This window comes from Panthera tigris, chromosome C1 (assembly GCF_018350195.1).
Source record: "Panthera tigris isolate Pti1 chromosome C1, P.tigris_Pti1_mat1.1, whole genome shotgun sequence".
NCBI classification, from domain to species: domain Eukaryota; kingdom Metazoa; phylum Chordata; class Mammalia; order Carnivora; family Felidae; genus Panthera; species Panthera tigris.
The window spans coordinates 10,849,162-10,868,361 of record NC_056667.1 but is presented as its reverse complement, the minus strand read 5'-3'; the positions used below and the strand labels follow the sequence as shown (position 1 = coordinate 10,868,361).

Here is a 19,200-nt window from a genome sequence, read left to right as displayed (position 1 = left end):
AGGATTTGCTTTGACAACCAAAGTGTCAGGGGAACTCCAGTGCATGTCGTCCCTCCCAAGTCATCGCTCAGCGCTGAGGTCAACAGACTCGAGCCCGAACACATGGGTCCGACTGGTTTTCAAGGGTTGTGTCTGTGGACTTTTTTTTTTTTCTCTCTCTCTCTCTCTTTTTGGTCAAGCCCTACTGGGGGCTCTAGAGAGTCTGAACATTAAGCATTCCTTTCCTCCTTGTGCACGTTGTTCCAACCGGAACACTGTTGGGGAGAACCAGTTCAAGGTCAGTCCGGTGCTGTAAGCGGGAACTCAGAGCTCCCTTCTAGCCTCATTGCTTGCCACCTGTCTCCCGAGAGGTTACAAAGTGGGTTACAGACATTAGCACGTGTTAATTCTCACAATGTCCCTGGGAGGGAACCAGGAAGTGTTGTGGATGCAGGGGTTGAGGCACAGAGAGGTGAGGCCACCGGCAAGAAGCCACAGAGCCAAACAGTGGCAGAGTCAGGAAAAGGGCGGGGGGTTCTCTCCGCCACGTCAGTGACTTTGCTCGCCAGCCTTCATCCCCATGAGGGCCTTGGTGAACGCACCCCTGTTCCAGGTGACTGAGACCTCACCACACAGGTTTGTTGGGTCAACAGTGACAAGCATCTCCCTGCCCCCAATCCCAACCCCGTTGTCGAACTTGGTCGTCGCCGGCCTGAGTCAGTCAGCCCGGATCCCGTCCTCAGGATGTCCATCCTGACGACAGGAAACCTGCATTTCCTGGCACCGTTCCCCGCCCCGCACCCTCCCGGCGCTGTAGCCGCGCCTGGGAGCAGGCAAAAGGCTCTTCTCCGCGTCCACCCCCCGTGCCCCATGGCTTTTGGGGTGGAAGGGAGTGACCACCCCATTTTGCAGTCTCCCAAGGGAGATTCAGCCAGCTGAGTCAGAACCCGGGTTCTCAGTCGTGGGGGGGCACAGGTGCTGGAGCCAGGAGCCCCGCCAGGCTGGCTGGAAGGACCCCCGTGCCGACGGGTCAGCCTCAGGCTGTGCTCGCCCCTGGCACCGCCCTTGCTGGGTGCCTTGTGTCCGGCTGGAGTCGCACCTGCGCTTTCTGGGAGGGTGCTCTTGGGGAACTGCCTGCCTCCTTCCAACCGCGGCAGCTCAGTTCAAGGCCCCGGGGACCACCCGGCCTGCTCAGTGGCTGGCGGTCACTCTGGGTGGGGCCCGGGTTATAGAGAGGCTGGGCCGACAGGTCCTCCCACTGAGCGGACAGGTCCACAACCCGCTGAAGACAGGCAGGCTGGTGTCCCCTCGTTCCTCGGAGCGCCCGTCTGAAACTGCGACAGTCTGCTGGGATTGTGCCCGGGAGGGGCGCATCCCTGGCCCGCGGCCACTATGTGCAGTGGTGACAGCATCTGGCTACCCTTCCTCCGCGGGTGTGTCCGTGTTGGGGCTGGTGGGGCGTCAGTCCCTTACACATTGGTGACCTCGAGGCCGTTGTAGCCTTCCAGCCGGCACTGCTCTGGCCTGCCCTGGGGGTCGTCGTCTCCACAATCTTCATTTTGAAGAGAGCCATAGTCATCATGAAAATCGGGGTCTTTGCTGCTGAAGCCCCTTCCTATCTTCCCCAGCGGCAGCTGAGAAGAGAGAGATGAAGGTCAGAGGAAAAAAGGAACGGGGTGCCTTGGGATCTGGAAAACGTGGGGTCCCCCCATTCTCATTGCTGCGTGACCTTAAGCAACTTGCCTAACCTCTCTGTGTGCTTCCTGCTGCTCAGAGACCCCCGAGAGGATTTTGTGAGTCAACCCTCGGAGAGAGCTTTGCGTTCCCAACTGAAGGAACTGATTGGTTGCCCAGGGTGAGGACAAATATAGTGTGATTGTCCTCAAAAGTCTCCTCCCTCCCTCCTCAGCAGGAGGAGCATGGAGAGTGGGTGTAACAAGAGAGGCGAGAGTGTCTGAGCAGGGGCGTGAGGTCCGACTGCATTCCCAAGTCGAGAAGAAATATTCTAGCACTTCCTGGTGTGGCAGAAAGGGTGTGCGTGTTTTGGAGACTCAGAAACTGGGCTTTCGATCCCTGCTTTGCCACTTCCTGGCTGTGTGACCTGGGATGAGTCACCTGCCCTCTCTGAGCCTCAGTTTTCCCAGCCTCAAGGTGGGAATAGAAGTTCCTTTCTCCCAGAGTTGTCACAAAGAGTAGAAATTGGATCTGTAAAGCACACAGCCAGGTGTTGGCAAAGGGGGGCTATTATCAACCCTACACAGCAGGTCCTCAGTGTGTATTTATCTCTTATTTTGAACATATCTCTATTATAATCTTCCTGATGGCGCTTTGTAACTACTTATTCCCTCGACTGCCAGACCCGTGTTTCTCGATCTTTTGTTCCATGTTGCCACCTTTAAAAACGGAGACTTTTCCGATATTTGCTCCTAATCCCACCCCCCCCATCAAATGTTCACCCCACAGACACACTGTGCTTCTGTTCATGTCCCGTATACATACCTGTGCTTCATACATAAAAAGAGTGAGGTTTTTGCCCCTTCCCACCAAACCCATTTTCACCCCATTCTAGACTGCACGTTTTGGACCGAGAGCACGGTAAGAGTAAGGGAGAGAATGTATTCATGCTTAGTCCCACTGATGCTCGGGGTGGTGCCTAAAACACAGTTAGGATCCCAAAACCGTTTGCTGCATGAATGGGAGAATTTTTGGATTATCCACTTGGGCCATCTGAGTCTACACACTTCCATTTAGGAATCTGGGTCAGTCTGAGTCCGTGTGAACAGATCCAAACCGCACGTGCTTCCATATACCAGAGGCTAATCTGCCGCTATCGGTCGGGTCATTGGAGCTCAAGAGCTAAGTCGGTGGTTCTCAGAGTTTGGGGTGCATGGAACCCTCTGGGCGGCTTGGCTGCAACCAAGGATCCCCCTCACCCCAGAGGCCCTTGGTTTTAGGAGGCCCGGGTGGGGGCGCCTGGGTGGCTCAGTCGGTTAAGCGTCTGACTCTTGATTTCGGCCCAAGTCATGATCTCACCGTTGGTTGGGTCCGAGCCCCGCGTCGGGTTCTGAGCAGAGCTCACAGAGCCTGCTTGGGATCCTCTGTCTGTCTGTCTGTCTGTCTCTCTCTCTGCCCCTGCTCACACTTGCTTTCCCTCTCTCTCATTCTCTCTCAAAAAATAAACAAACATTTAGGAGGCCCAGGTGGGTCCCAGAAGCTGCCTGTGATTCTGACGCAGGCGGGCGAGACCTGGGCTTTGAGATGCTACTCTAAGCCTTTGGGGGGAGGGGAGGGCTGGGCTTAAAGCATCATGCAGGTCAGTTGAAGGTGTCTTCCTCTCTCCCCTCTGCATCTGTGACCTGGTCCATTGGTCCCCCTCCACAAGCCAAGACAGGAGCTGGGAGGGGGCATCATGGGTCCAGATGACAAAAAGACCTTCCCCAGGCTGCAGGAGCCCGGGGTGAAGGCGTCAGCGTCTTACCCGGCCAGCCTTGTATTTGATGCCGCCGCTGCTCTCCTCCTTCCCCGCCCGGGTGACGCTGGAGGCCCTCCCTGGGGGTGTTCCGAAACGCTCAGCCTCCCGGATGCCTGAGGAGCTGGGGAGAGACACATTCTGAGTCAGCGGTGGGGGACCCGGTCAGCTACCAGCACCCAGAGACACACACACTCACTCACACAGGTGACAATGACCGTAAATGCTGCAATTTACCGCGTACCTTCTGCGTGCTAAGCACCCCTGTGCTGCGAATGCACTCCGAAGCGTCAGGAAAATCGCCCCCGCCCTGCTTTTGAAATCTGTGTCTCCCCCGCCCCACCCCACAGTGACTTGTTGGCTGAAGTGACCCCACTGCTCCCTTCTCTGTGTTAAAGCGCGGAAGGCTTCTGTTAGAATAGGACTCGGCAAACTGCAGGCTGGAGCCGGCCCGCTGACTGATTTTGCAAATAAAGTTTTATTGGAACACAGCTACGCCCATTAGTTTATGTGTTGTCTAAGCCTCCTTTCTTGCTATGAGAACAGAGTTCTATACTTTTTAAAAAATGTTTATTTATTTTTGAGAGAGAAAGAGACAGAGCATGAACAGGGGAGGGGCAGAGAGAGAGGGAGACACAGACTCTGAAGCAGGCTCCAGGCTCTGAGCTGTCAGCACAGAGCCGGACGTGGGGCCCATGAACCCACAAGATCATAATCCGAGTTGAAGTCGGACGCTTAACGTCGTATGCTTAACGAACTGAGCCACCCAGGTGCCCCTGTATATGTTTTTTTCTTTTTTTAATTTTTTTTCTTTTTTAAAATTTACATCCAAATTAGTTAGCATATAGTGCAACAACGATTTCAGGAGTAGATTCCTTAGTGCCCCTGACCCATTTAGCCCATTCCCCCTCCCACAACCCCTCCAGTAACCCTCAGTTTATTCTCTATATTTAAGAGTCTCTTATGTTTTTCCCCCTCCCTGTTTTATATTATTTTTGGTTCCTTTCCCTTATGTTCATCTGTTTTGTCTCTTAAAGTCCTCATGTGAGTGAAGTCATATGATTTTTGTCTTTCTCTGACTAATTTCTCTTAGCATAATAGTCTCCAGTTCCATCCACATAGTTGCAAATGGCAAGATGTCATTCTTTCTGATTGCTGAGTAATACTCCACTGTATATATATATACCACATTTTCTTTATCCATTCATCCATCGATGGACATTTGGGCTCTTTCCATACTTTGGCTATTGTCGATAGTGCTGCTATAAATTTGAGGTACATGTGTCCCTTCAAAACAGCACACCTGGATCCCTTGGATAAATACCTAATAGTGCCATTTCTGGGTCATAGGGTAGTTCTATTTTTAGTTTTTTGAGGAACCTCCATACTGTTTTCCAGAGTGGCTGCACCAGCTTGCATTCCCACCAACAATGCAAAAGAGATCCTCTCTCTCCGCATCCTCGCCAACATCTGTTGTTGCCTGAGTTGTTCATGTTAGCCATTCTGACGGGTGTGAGGGGGTATCTCATTGTGGTTTTGATTTGTATTTCCCTGATGATGAGTGATGCTGAGCGTTTTTTCTTGTGTTGGTTGGCCATCTGGATGTCTTCTTTGGAGAAGTGACTATTCGTGTCTTTCACCCATTCACTGGATTATTTGTTTTTGGGGTGTTGAGTTTGATAAGTTCTTTATAGATTTTGGATACTAACCCTTTATCTGATATGTCATTTGCAAATATCTTCTCCCATCCCATCCCGTCAGTTGCCTTCTAGTTTTGCTGATTGTTTCCTTCTCTGGGCAGAAGCTTTTTATTTTGATGAGGTCCCAGTAGTTCATCTTTGCTTTTGTTTCCCTTGCCTCTGGAGACGTGTTGAGTAAGAAGTTGCTGCGGCCAAGATCAAAGAGGTTTTTGCCTGCTTTCTCCTCTAGGATTTTGATGGCTTCCTATCTTACATTTAGGTCTTTCATCCATTTTGAGTTTATTTTTGCGTCTGGTGTAAGAAAGTGGTCCAGGTTCATTTTTCTGCACGTCGCTGTCCAGTTTTCCCAGCACCACTTGCCGAAGAGACTGTCTTTATTCCATTGGATATTCTTTCCTGCTTTGTGAAAGATTAGTTGGTCATACGTTTGTGGGTCCATTTCTGGGTTCTCTATTCTGTTCCATTGATCTGAATGTCTGTTCTTGTGCCAGTACCACACTGTCTTGATGGTTATAGCTTTGTAGTATAGCTTGACGTCTGGGATTGTGATGCCTTCTGCTTTGGTTTTCTTTTTCAAGATTGCTTTGGCTATTCGGGGTCTTTTCTGGTTCCATACAAATTTTAGGATTATTTGTTCTAGCTCTGTGAAGAATGCTGGTGTTATTTTGATAGGGGTTGCATTGAATAGGTAGATTGCTTTGGGTAGTATCGACATTTTAACAATATTTGTTCTTCCTATCCAGGAGCATGGAATCTTTTTCCATTTTTTTGTGTCTTCTTCAATTTCTTTCAAAAGCTTTCTATAGTTTTCAGCGTATAGATTTTTCACCTCTTTGGTTAGATTTCTTCCTAGGTATTTTATGGTTTTATGTGCAACTGTAAATGGGATTGATTCCTTGATTTCTCTTTCAGTCACTTCATTGTTGGTGTATAGGAATGCAACTGATTTCCGTGCATTGATTTTATATCCTGAAACTTTGCTGAATTCATGAATCAGTTCTAGTAGTTTTTTGGTGAAATCTTTAGGGTCTTCCATATAGAGTATCATGTCATCTGCGAAGAGTGGAAGTTTGACCTCCTCCTGGCCGATTTGGATGCCTTTTATTTCTTTGTGTTGTCTGATTGCAGAGGCTAAGACCTCCAATACTATGTTGAATAACAGTGGCGCGAGTGGACATCCCTGTCTTGTTCCTGACCTTAGGGGGAAAGCTCTCAGTTTTTCCCCATTGAGGATGGTATTAGCGTTGGGTCATTCATATATGGCTTTCATGATCTCGAGGTATGCTCCTTCTATCCCTACTTCCTTGAGGGTTTTTATCAAGAAATGATGCTGTATTTTGTCAAATGCTTTCTCTGCATCTATTGAGAGGATCGTATGGTTCTTGTCCTTTCTTTTATTGATGTGATGAATCACATTAATTGTTTTATGGATATTGAACCAGCCCTGCATCCCAGGTATAAATCCCACTTGGTTGTGGTGAATAACTTTTTTAATGTATTGTTGAATCCGGTTGGCTAATATCTTGTTGAGGATTTTGCATCCATGTTCATCAGGAAAATGGGTCTATAGTTCTCCTTTTTAGTGGGGTCTCTGTCTGGTTTTAGAATCAAGGTAATGCTGGCTTCGTAGAAAGAGTTTGGAAGTTTTCCTTCCATTTCTATTTTTTGGAACACCTTCAAGAGAATGGGTGTTAACTCTTCCTTAAATGTTTGGTAGAATTCCCCTGGAAAGCCATCTGGCCCTGGACTCTTGTTTTTTGGCAGAGTTTTGATTACTAATTCGATTTCCTTACTGGTTATGGGTCTGTTCAAATTTTCTATTTCTTCCTGTTTCAGTTTTGGTTGTGTATATGTTTCTCGGAATTTGTCCATTTCTTCCAGATTGCCCATTTTATTGGCATATAATTGTTCATAATATTCCCTTATTATTGTTTTTATTTTTGCTGTGTTGGTTGTGATCTCTTCTCTTTCATTCTTGATTTTATTTATTTGGGTTGTTTCCTTTTTCTTTTTGATCAGACTGGCTAGTGGTTTATCAATTTTGTTAATTTGTTAATTTGTTATCAATTTGTTAATAAAGATATGAATTTATTGCCATTATGATGCTTGTAGAGTTGGAGCTTCTGGTGGTGTTCTCTGGTCCTTTTTAGTCTTTGTTGCTTTTGGTCTTTTTTTTTTTTTTTTTTCATCTTTTCTCCCCTCAGAGAGTCCCCCTTAAAATTTCTTGCAGGGCTGGTTTAGTGGTCACAAACTCCTTTAATTTTTGTTTGCCTGGGAAACTTTTTATCTCTCCTTCTATTTTGAATGACAGCCTTGCTGGATAAAGAATTCTCAGCTGCATATTTTTCTGATTCAGCACATTGAATATATTCTGCCACTCCTTTCTGACCTGCCAAGTTTCTGTGGATAGGTCTGCTGCAAACCTGATCTGTCTTCCCTTGTAGGTTAGGGACTTTTTTCCCTTGCTGCTTTCATGAGTCTCTCCTTGCCTGAGTATTTTGTAAATTTGACTATGATATGCCTTGTTGATGGTCGGTTTTTGTTGAATCCAATGGGGGTCCTCTCTGCTTCCTGGATTTTGATGTCTGTGTCTTTCCCCAGGTTAGGAAAGTTTTCCACTATGATTTGCTCACATACCCCTATTTCTCTCTCTTCCTCTTCTGGGACCCCTGTGATTCTGATGTTGTTCCTTTTTAATGAGTCACTGATTTCTCTAATTCTTAAATCGTGCTCTTTTGCCTCGATCTCCCTCTTTTTTTCTGCTTCATTATTCTCTATAAGTTTGTCCTCTATATCGCTGATTCTCTGTTCTGCCTCATCCATCCTTGCCGCTGTGGCATCCATTCATGATTGCAGCTCAGTTATAGCATTTTTTATTTCATTCTGACTAGTTTTACTTCTTTTATCTCTGCAGAAAGGGATTCTAATCTATTTTCAACTCCAGCTAGTATTCTTATTATCGTGATTCTATATTCTGGTTCAGACATCTTGCTTGTATCTGTGTTGGTTAAGTCCCTGGCTGTCCTTTCTTCCTGCTCTTTCTTTTGGGGTGAATTCCTTCATTTGTCATTTTGAAGGGAGAAAAGGAATTAATGAGAGAGAACAATTAAAATTTAAAAAATATTAAAATTAAAAAAAGATTAAAATTAAAAAATTAAACACACACACACACAAATTGAATAAATGATGCTAGATCCTAGATGTGTTTTGGTCTGGGTGTTGAAAGTGGTTTGACAGATTAGAGAAAAAAAAGGGGGGGTGAGAAGAAAAAAGGAAATCGTTTGAGAGTTTGAAAAAAATGAATACACTGAAGTAGACTAAAATGAGATGATGGAGGTAAAATAGAATTTGAAAAAACATACACAGAAGTAAAGAATATAGTAGAAAAAATTAAAGAAAAATATTTTATTAAAAATTAAAAATAAAAATGAATTTTTCTTTTTCTATATTCAAGAAGGAGAAAAGAAACGAGAAAGAGAAAAAAGAGAAAAAAAGAAAAAAATGAAAAAAGGAAATCGTTTGAAAATTTGAAAAAGTGAATACACTGAAGTAGACTAAAATAAAATGGTGGAAGTAAAATAGAATTTGAAAAAATTTCCATAAAAGCAAAAAATAGAAAAAAATTAAAGAAAAATATTTCTAATAAAAATTGAAGGTAAAAATGAAGTTTTTCTCTTTCTGCATTCAAGAAAAAGAAAAGAAATGAAAAAGAAAAAGAAACGAAAAAAAGGAGATCGTTTGAAAATTCGAAAAGGTGAACACACTGAAGTAGACTAAAATAAAATTATGGAAGCAAAACAGAACTTGAAAAAATTTACATGAGAGTAAAAAATATAGTAATAAAAATTAAAGAAAAATATTTTTAATAAAAATTGAAAATAAAAATGAATTTTTTCTCTTTCTGTATTCAAGAAAAAGAAATGAAAAAGAAAAAGAAAAAAAAAGAAAGAAAGAATATTGAATAGATGAACCTGCTAACAGATTGAAGTAGGACTGAAATTGCTTCGTTTTCCCCTAGAAGTCAGACTAGGAAGCGCTTTATGGTCCATAAACTCAGCCGGCGGTGAGACGTGTGTTCTTCAAGAGCGAGGTTGGCCCGTTGGGCGGGGCTCAGTGTAACCGCTCCGCTCTCCGCTAGATGGCGCCGCCAGCCTCCTGGGGTGGGTTCCTGTGGCGCTCGTAGGTGCGTATGCGCATGCGCGGGAGCGGTGAAAATGGCGCCACCCAGCTACCCGGTCTGTTCTCCCCGATCGGCAGTCGCGCACCCGTCCTCTGTCTTCAGCTCTCGTCCGCTCCCCGTTTCTTCTGTCTCCATGACCAGGCCCCAGGCAGTACCTCTCCCCGAGTTTTGTCTCAGACGCGGCTGTTTTCCCCGGCCCCTTACTTCCGAAGGGCTGCGGCTTCGGCCCCTTCCGCCCCTCTGCAGGGGGGTCTCCCTGAGCAACGGCCTGCCGGCCGCACCCAGGAAAGTTCGCCAAACCTGCTGCTGCCGGAGCCCAGAGACTGCGGCCGGGGTGCCAGCCGCCCCAGAAAAAGTTCGCGAGCTAGCGCAGCAGCAGCCTTTCAGGGATTATGGAAAATCGCAACACGCATCTGGCACCAGGCTTCACCCTTAACGACCTTGTTCCAGCACCAGCGATCGGGGCCGTTCTCTGGGGTCTGCTGGGCCCAGGTGGCCTCACAGTCTCTGCCGAACGTCCTTCCGGCCGTGGAACCGCTTCTCCCCGTGTGGCCCGAGAACCTCCCGGACCCCGCTCTGCTCCTGGGGATTCGCCCTTCCCGCCAGAGCACCCACCGCCAGGTATCGAGCTGGGGAGTTGCAGCCTTTGCGCTCCCCTTGTTTATTACAGTCTTAATGGAATTTAAACCCTCTCCTTTCTCCCTTTTTAGTTCAGTCCCTGCGGCTGTTTCCAATTCTCCACTTTCTCTCCAGCTGCTTTTGGGGAGGGGTGCTTTTCCCATATTCTGCCCCCCCCACCCCGGCCTCCGTCCTCTCTCCGCTCGCAAAAGCACCTCCCTTCCTGTGCCTTCTTGCTCCCCAAGTTCACTTCTCCGTGCGGCGTACCTGCTGAATTCTGTGGTTCAGGTTGTGCAGATGGTCGTGTTAATCCTCCGGTCCGTTTTCTAGGCGTGTCGGTTGGTTTAGTGTTGGTCTGGCTGCATTTCAGGGACACGAGACCCACAAAAAACGTCCGTGCTCTTCCGCCATCTTGGCTCCTTCTCCCCCGTATATTTTTGATATAGACCGAGTGTCTGTGTTTTGACACGGTTCCCAAGTGCTAACATATTTACTATCTAACCTTTTTTTTTTTTTTTATTTGATAGAGAGAGAGAGTTTGCGTGCGTGTGAGTGGAAGAGAGGCGCAGAGGGAGAGAGAGAAAATCTTAAGCAGGCTCCATGATGAACATGGAGCCCAACGTGGGGCTTGAAACCACGAACTGTGAGATCATGACCTGAACTGAAATCAAGAAGCTCAACTGACTGAGCCACCCAGGCGTCCCTCTGTCTAACGTTTTAAAGAAGTCTTCCGGCCCCTGTTAGAATATCAGTGCTGTGCTGGACGTGTGAGGTGTTGGGGTAAGAATCCTGGTCCAGAATCCTGGAAGTTCCGAACTCAGTCCTCCCACCTGCCCTGTTTTACTTTTAGATGTTGGGCAAACCCCCGTCTCCCCTGGGCTCTGGCGTTCAGCCTTTGCCTGCAGGGTAGGCTGTAGCCTTGGCGGGAGCCTTGTGCACGTTCTCCGCCAACCTTGCCAGACCCAAGCCGCTTATGTCCAGAGAAATTTCCCGGAGCTCTAGCAGGATTGAAATCCCGGCTCTACCATTCATTGGCTGTGTGACCTTGAGCAAGCCATTTCGTTTCTTGGAAGCTTGGTTTCTAGGTCTGCAAAACGGGGATCATAACGTAGCCAACTTTATGAAGTTAGTTAAAACGTGCTTCGAAGCTTAGCTGACGTCCAATAAATGGCCATAATAAGGGTTCATAGTAACATTTAGAACACTTTGCAAAGGAGTCGGCTCTGATTGACAGGCAGCCAGGGATCGGGGTCGCGGGAGCTGAGAGCCTTGGCCCAAGCTAACATGAAGGCAGACTTGCTAAGAGAAATGAACCTTCTAGGGTCTTTAAAGCTGCCTCAGAGAAGTCCTGCTTCCGGGGCAAACTTTGTCGAGGGGGTTTAAGGCAGGGGAGAGGTGGCATGTAGGGGCGCTGGCAGGTTGGAGGGCAAATCAAGCTAAGTTTTCAGATCCATGGGTGCCGGGGGCTCCCCGGGTCTAGTGGGGAAGCCGTTCCAATGCAGAAGCCATGAAAATCTAAACTCACTCAGCCAGCGGTTTGCTGTCATGCATCGAAGTGCGTTAAATCCTCCTGACTTGGGGACACTAGCTGTTGATTGAGCTTGGGAGAGCTGCCGGGGCCCTCGGCTTCCCCCTGGAGAAGAGGTAGAAGTCAGGCCTTACCTGAGGATTCACGAGACCCTCGGTGGCAGGGATGGAACTTGACCTTGAGCCTCTAGGATCAAGATCCGGACCCTGGAGGACAGCGTAGGACCCTGGGCTCCACACCAGTGGAGTGGCCTGGCCTGACCTCTGAGCAGGTACGTTACCTGGGCTGTGTGTTCTGCAGAGAGGGGTGCGTGAAAGCTCTTCTCGGGGCGCCTGGGCGGCTCAGTTAAGCGTCCAACTTTGGCTCAGGTTATGATCTTGTAGTTCACAAGTTCAACCCCCACATCGGGCTCCATGCCAACAGCTCAGAGCCTGGAGCCTGCTTCGGATTCTGTGTCTCCCCCTCTCTCTGCCCCTCCCATGCTCATGCTCTCTCTTTCTCTCTCTCTCTCTCAAGAATAAGTAAACATTAAAAAAAAATTATGAAGTCCTACCTCAGAATGTGACCGTGTTTGGAGAGGAGTCTTTGTGGAGGTAGGTAATTAAGTTAAAATGAGGTCATTCGAGTGGTCCACAGTCCGATATGACTGGTGTCCTTGCAAGAATCAGAGATTTGGGGGGCGCCTGGGTGGCTCAGTCGGTTAAGCGTCCAACTTCGGTTCAGGTCATGATCTCGCGGTCTGTGAGTGCGAGCCCCACGTCGGGCTCTGTGCTGACAGCTCAGAGCCTGGAGCCTGTTTCAGATTCTGTGTCTCCCTCTCTGTCTCTGCCCCTCCCATGCTCATGCTCTGTCTCTCTCTGTCTCTCAATAATAGGTAAATATTAAAAAAAAAATTTTTTTTAAAAGAAGATGGTGGGTGGGTTGAAGAACAAACCCATCAGGAAGATTGTCTTTCATTGTCGGGGGCATTCTGGGGGGCTCAGAGAAAGGGTTGTTCCCACCAGTACCGAACCACATTTAGGAGAGGGAGAGAGAGAGAGAGAGAGAGAGAGAGAGAGGGAGAGAGAGAGAGAGAGAGGGGTCTTAACCTCCATTATTGCAGTTGAACCTGGGCATTTATACCCTGGGACAAAGGCTCAAAAGTCCCCCTGGGAGGGGTTCAGGGAGGGGCCTTGACACCTCCCGCTGTTGTTTGGTCATTCGGCTCACGCTTCAGGGAAGAAGCAGCATATGATGGTTTAAATCCCAGCTCCACTGTTTATCAGCTGATGGGTCCAGGCAAGATAGGTAACCCTCTTGTACCTCAGTTTCCTCATCTGTGAAATGGGGCTCCTAGTATGTGTCTCCTGGTAGCTATCAAATGCTAGGCCCTGAGCCGGGCCCGTGGCAGAGGGCAGCCAGTGGCTGTGGCAGTTTGATGACCGCACCCTATAGCTGCCTCTGCAGGAGGGAAGGAGAAGGGAGGAGGAGAGGGAGATGTTGGCCGATTCTTCCATTTTTGGAAACAAAATGGCAACCTCTGGACTGTGGGTCATGAGGCCATAGAACGGGAATGAGTAAGAAGATACAAAGTTTGTCTGCTGCTTCAGAGATCTAGGGGACACTCTGGGGGCCCCTGGGTGGCTCAGTTGGTTAAGCAACAGACTCTTGATTTTGGCTCAGGTCGTGATCTCACAGTTTGTGAGTTCGAGCCCCGCGTCAGGCTCTCAGCATGGAGCCTGCCTAGGATTCTCCCTCTCCCTCCTTCTCTGCCCCTCTCCTGCTCACGCTCTCTCTCTCTCTCTCTCTCTCAAATAAACATTAAACAAAAATACAGAGAACTCCATCTCTGACCTCATATCCAAGCAGAATATAAGTGGGCATTCTGGAAGGACCCATCCCTGTCCCTGACTCTATGTTAGTGACGGGCTGGATCATCCTCCAGGCCGACGCTGGGGACAGTCCCCTATTTCCATGCAGACTTTCCATTTGGCTGCTCTGGGGCTGCAGCGAATGCCTTTGGAACACCACGGCTACTCCCTGCATCCTTTTTGTCCCCTGGTTTATTCCTCCGGATCTGGAACTCACAGAGGACTGACACAGAGTTGGTGCTGGACGGGGGTTTATCAGGAGAAGCAGGAGGCGCGTGTCGGGGCAGGTGCCGCGAGAGGATGTGAGACACTGCTCGTCTGGGTGTGTGTCTTGTCACAGAGACAGGAGGAGGCGGGAGAAGGCAATGTCATGTTGGGACTTAGTAACGCCGGGAACGTGCCTCTCCCGGGGTCAGGTGTGGATGCTAATGTTCCCTGACTCCGTGGCCCTGGGCCACAGTATGGGGTGACTGCAGCCTCCGGATGTGCTCTGAGCGGCCTGCCCCCTCTCCTCTTTAAGAGGTCACAGGGCCTCAGGGTCTACTGGGGAGTGGGAGCAGGTGCTCGTCAGCACCCCCGTAAACTTGCCAGCGTGGTGGAAAGCCATTTGGTCCTAGGGAGACACTGGCATGGCCACTGGCTACTCTTAGGGAGCCACTGCATTTCTCTGAAGCTAGTTTTCTCACCCATACGATGGGGCAATGATCTGGGGCGCCTGGGTGGCACAGTTGCTTAAGCGTCCAACTCTTGATTTCAGCTCAGGTCACTATCTTGCGGTTTGTGAGATTGAGCCCCGAGTCGTGCTCTGCGCTGAGAGCTCGGAGCCTGCTTGGGATTCTGTCTCCTGCTCTCTCTGCCCCTCCCCTGCTTGCTCTCTATCTCTCTCTCTCAAAATAAATAAAAATGAACTTTAAAAAATGGGACAATGATCCCTTCTCATCCAGCTTCCTTCTTAGGGACGAGGATCAGATGAAATAAGAAATGAGACAGAACTTTGCTGGTGATAATTTGCAAGTCAAATTGCGAAGTGTTATTCCCACAACCGTCACCTGGTCCCCCCAAGCCTTGGATTCCATCCGGGATGGAGTCTCGCGTTAGCCCTTGGTATCTATTCAATGGTCAGGGATGGTTCTCCATCTGAATCCTTCCACCCCATCAGAGTATTCTGGAAGGGCTCACCCCAAAGGACCAGCACCACCTGCCCTGCCCCCTCTCTCTGGAAAGCTAAAGTCAGCAACAGAAGGACAGGGAGCAAGAGGGCAATGGGCAGGGCAGTTTCACTGCTTGGGCCACCGCTGAGATGTCCTGGGGCAAAGCCCGAGGATCTTGGTTAATATAAACCCATCCAACCCTCCCACGCATCTCACCACATGCCTGGGGGTCACCGTCTCCACTGGTGTTCTGCTTAGCTGGGGACACTTGTACCAACAGGGGGTGGTCTCCAGAATTTCTTAGGAACTCATGAAGTTCTGTTTCCCCTAAGCTGACTGAAATCTCTTCCCCTGGGCTGTGGCAGGTTCTCAGCAAAGGGGTCTCAAATGCCACACCGAGACCCGATGCACGGGCCATGGACGGACACACAGAAGGAAGCAGCATGGTGCAGAGGTGACAGCAGGGAGGTGGGCCTGGGGTCTGGGCTGGCGGAGCGTCTCAGTGCCCTGGCTGACCAGCTCTGACTCCTTGCCTGTAAGATGAGAAGAGTCCACTTTCCTCTTCCTTATCCTGATATCAGGAAGGATTGCTTTCCTCTTATTCTTAAACAAATTTTTTAATGTTCATTTTATTTTTGAGGGAGAGAGACAGAGCGTGAACAGGGGAGGGGCAGAGAGAGGGAGGCACAGAATCCAAAGCGGGCTCCAGGCTCTGAGCTGTCAGCACAGGGCCCGATGCGGGGCTTGAACCCATGAACTGTGAGCTGAAGTCAGATGCCTAACCGACTGAGCCACCCAGGTGCCCCACTTTCACCTTGTTCTTAAAGGAGTCTTTGGCCTGTCCACAGCATAAGAACCCACCCTATTTGCTCCCCACCAGAAACTTCCCCAGTGCTCAGCCACAAATCCTGGACAGTCCTTGTAATGCACCTGTTAGCTCAGGAGCGCTCAAGGGTTTAATCAGACACATGAGTGCCTGCTAATGTTTAGCTAGTGCTGCCCCTCCAGGGCTCAGAATGTATTAAGGCCATTACAGATCACAGTGCTCCAGAAGGGAGGTCAGGGAAGGGGACAATTCTTAGGAGAAAAGCCTTTTTCCTGCACCTGTTGATGTACGGCTCATGGAATAGGGTCCTCGTCAAACGTTGGTCTCCATAGAACTACCTCAAAATGCTCAGAATGTACATTCCTGGGCTCTACCAGCAGATAAGGGTCCTGCAGATCCGAGTGAGGGCCAGGGGATCTGCATTTCACAAGGGCACCGATGATTCTGCTGCAGGAGTCCATGGACCACGCTTTGAGAAACACTTAGGTATTAGCCTGCTGATGGGGAAGGGCAACTCGGGACTTCTGGATTGTCGCCACTGATACACAACTCCCCCACCCCCTAAGCCTCAGTGTCTCCACCTGCATAACAGGGTGTGTTCCGGCTGCTTCTTGAGGCTTCATGTGGTTTGGGGGTTCAGCACTCGGGGTTCTGACTCGAGAGCCTCCGATTCAAATCTGAGCTCAGTCAGCAAAACGGACACAGCCTTAGCTAGACTCACCGATAATCAAAGAGTAAAGACTTAAATGACTAAAACCAGGAATGAGAGAGGGGACATTACTACCAACTTTACAGAAATAGGAGAGGCTATCAGGAAGTGATTATATAATCAGTTACATGCCAACGAATTAGCTAACCTCGGCAAAACGGACAAATTTCTAGAAAGATATAAGCTACTGAAACTGATTCAAGAAGAAATAGAAATTCTGAATAGGTTTGTAACAAAGACAATTGAAGTAGGGGAAAAAAATTCCCTGAAGAACAGTCCGGGACCATGAGGCTTCATCAGTGAATTCTACTAAATGTTTAAGGAATAATGAAAACCAATCCTTCACAAACTCTTCCAAAAAAAAAATAGGAGGGGAGAGAATACTTCCCAATTTAACCTATGAGACCAGTATTACTCTGATACCAAAACCAGACAAAAATATCACAAGAAAAAAAACCTCTCTAGACCAACATCCTTTATAAATATAGATGCATGGGGTGCTTGGGTGAGTCAGTTGGTTGAACACCTGACTTCAGCTCAGGTCATGATCTCATGGTTCGTGAGTTCGAGCCCCATGTCAGTCTCTGTGCTGACAGCTCGGAGCCTGGAGCCTGCTTCAGATTCTGTGTCTCCCTCCCTCTCTGCCCCTCTCCCACTTGTACGTGCTCTCTCTCAAAAATAAATAAATAAACTTAAAAAATTAAAAAATATATAAATATAGATGCAAAAATCCTCATGCAAATGCTAGCAAACTTCGTCCAGCAACATATGAAGAGGAATATACACCACGACCAAGTGGGATTTATCCTAGGAATGCAAGGTTTCCAACATATGGAAATCAGTCGATGTAATATGCCATATTAATAGAACAAAGGGCAAATCTGGGCTCTGCTACTTTCTACCTGTGTGACCTGGGGCAGGGACCTTGGCCCCTTCGAACAAGTTTCTCCATTTATTTATTTATTTAAAAAAAATTTTTTTTTAATGTTTATTTATTTTTGAGACAGAGAGAGAGAGACAGAGCATGAGTGGGGGAGGGCCAGAGAGAGAGGGAGACACAGAATCTGAGGCAGGCTCCAGGCTCCGAGCTGTCAGCACAGAGCCCCACGCGGGGCTCGAACTCACTGGCTGCGAGATCATGACCTGAGCCAAAGTCGGACGTTCAACCGGCTGAGCCACTCAGGCGCCCCTCGTTTCTCCATTTTCAAAGGAGGGTTGGTGACACTGACTTCTTGGTGTTGTCACGAGGATGAAATCAGTACCCATAGCAAGTGTCCAATAAACCTTAGCCTAACGGTAATTATTTTGTGGACAGAATCCACTGGGAGGGGGTCTGGGTCATCTGTCCAGGTGCTTCTTCTCTGGCCACTTTTAGCTGAGGAGGCTGCGGTAGGTGGGCTGACACAGCCTGCCCCCCGGGACCATCAGCACCATCAGTCTGCTCGATCGCTGCCTCCAAACCTCCATCTCCACAGCTCTCCCTGCCCGAGCGGCCACCTTGACCTCTCCGGCTAGTGCAGGTCCTCCCCAGCCCACGCCCCACCCTCGCAGGGTCTTTCCTTACACCTGTGCTACTCACTTTCCCTTCCCTAAATGCCGGGGGAGTTTGGGGATTTCACCACACACTTCATTCAAGACCTGACCCCTCCTCTGTGACCTTCACGCTAAAGCACCTTGCTTCTCGGAGCCCCAGTTTCCTCTGTGTAAAAGGAGGCCTCCGTGTGGTAGGGGAGAAGGGGGTGCGGGAAGTGAGGGGGCCATGGGGAAGTCAGGGTCATCTCCTCGAGCCCCAGAGCGGGAGCCAGCAGCCCACACTCACTTGGCTGGGTGGAAGACGGCACTCATCTCCTCTGCCAGGTGTCTCCGAAGGATGTGCTTCCCGCTGGGGATGCCCAGGGCAGTGGCCATGGCCTCGGCGTTGAACGTGGGCTCCAGCACCAACACAGCACCGTGGATGCCGCTGTTGGTCAGGTTGTCTGCGTACTCCTGAGGGCGAGGCACAGGGCTGGTCAGCCTTGGGGGGCTGCCCTGCTAGTCTGAGAGGGCCACCCTGTTGTCCTGAGGCTGCCCTGCTGGCTTGAGGTGCCCTCAGCTGCAAGTGGGGACATGTCCCCCACAGCAAAGGCTTGTCCCCCTGGGGACCGGTCAGTTTAAGCCCAAGGGGGATCCCCTCACTCCTTTACGGCCATGAGGACGGTCACCAAGACTATTTTGTCACTGACATATCCCCAGACCTTGGCAGGCAGCCCATAAATACTTGTTCAGTGAGAAGAGAAACCCAGATCCAACCCGACCCAGGCTTCAGGGGACAGCCCAGCCTCTCCACTCCTGCTATGAGAAAGGCATCATTAATGGGGGTCCCGCTGCGGGGGCGGGGTGAGTGCTCCCTCCTCTTGAGCGACAGGAGGCAGGCACTCTCACCAGCCTGGGCAGACACCCCACTCCCACAAAATGGGCACACAAACGTGCATGGGATTGGCACGTGCCTGCGAGTCGCCCCCAGCCCATCACTGCCTCTCACCTTCAGGTCGATGTCCCGCACCCACTTGAGCACCCGTTGGTTGGTCCAGACCACGGGGTCTATGTTCTGGGTCTCGCAGCGGGCGCGGCGCTCCTGGAGGGCCTTGTGGGGGGAAGACAGCGGGTCAGCTGGTGTGTCGGGGTGGGGGGGTGGCTACACAGAGATGACAAGGAGCGAGTGTCGGCCGTGTTGGGGGGACCCTGGTATGCCAGTACAGGGGGGAGTTCTGGCCGGCGAGCCCCAGCTTCTCTGGCCACGTCAGGCTGGGGCTTGGCCGTTCATTGTGGGAAATGGGGAGAAGCCTGCTTCTGGGGTGGAGGGCTGGGTGAGACCCCCAGAGGCTCCCTGGTTTGTGCGTCCCTGTCCGCCGCTCTCCTGACACAGAGTGGGTGCCCAACAATGTGGCCCTTCCATGAGGGGCTAGGTCTCTTGTGGGTCCACCCAGCCCCTGGGGGCAACGAGTGTCACCCAGGCACAAAACGTCACCCACGGCGGCCTGTAGAGGGATCAGCCTGGTCCCCTTTCGCAAGCCCCCTTGGGGGGACTGGCTCCCAGACAAGGACTCCTGGGCTCGTGGTGGACACATGGATTTCTGCCCCCCGCCGGCCCATGGCTTTCTCCAACCTGCCCTGACCAGCCCCAGTGCACCAAGCCCTTTTCCACCCTTGA

The 19,200-nt window shown here is 49.8% G+C and overlaps 1 protein-coding gene across 1 annotated transcript in view; it reads right to left on the bottom strand.

Annotated features, from left to right (window-relative positions):
• Positions 1–1,078: 1,078 nt before the first annotated feature.
• The window catches only part of KAZN (kazrin, periplakin interacting protein), a 159,221-nt gene continuing 141,099 nt past the window's right edge, over positions 1,079–19,200 (bottom strand). The window contains exons 12-15 of the mRNA XM_042996204.1: positions 18,532–18,633; positions 17,830–17,996; positions 3,458–3,572; positions 1,079–1,613 (exon numbers count right to left, since the gene is read on the bottom strand). Coding sequence (XP_042852138.1) covers positions 1,449–1,613; positions 3,458–3,572; positions 17,830–17,996; positions 18,532–18,633 — 549 coding nt within the window. The 3' untranslated portion in view covers positions 1,079–1,448. The remainder of the gene's footprint in view (positions 1,614–3,457; positions 3,573–17,829; positions 17,997–18,531; positions 18,634–19,200) is intronic.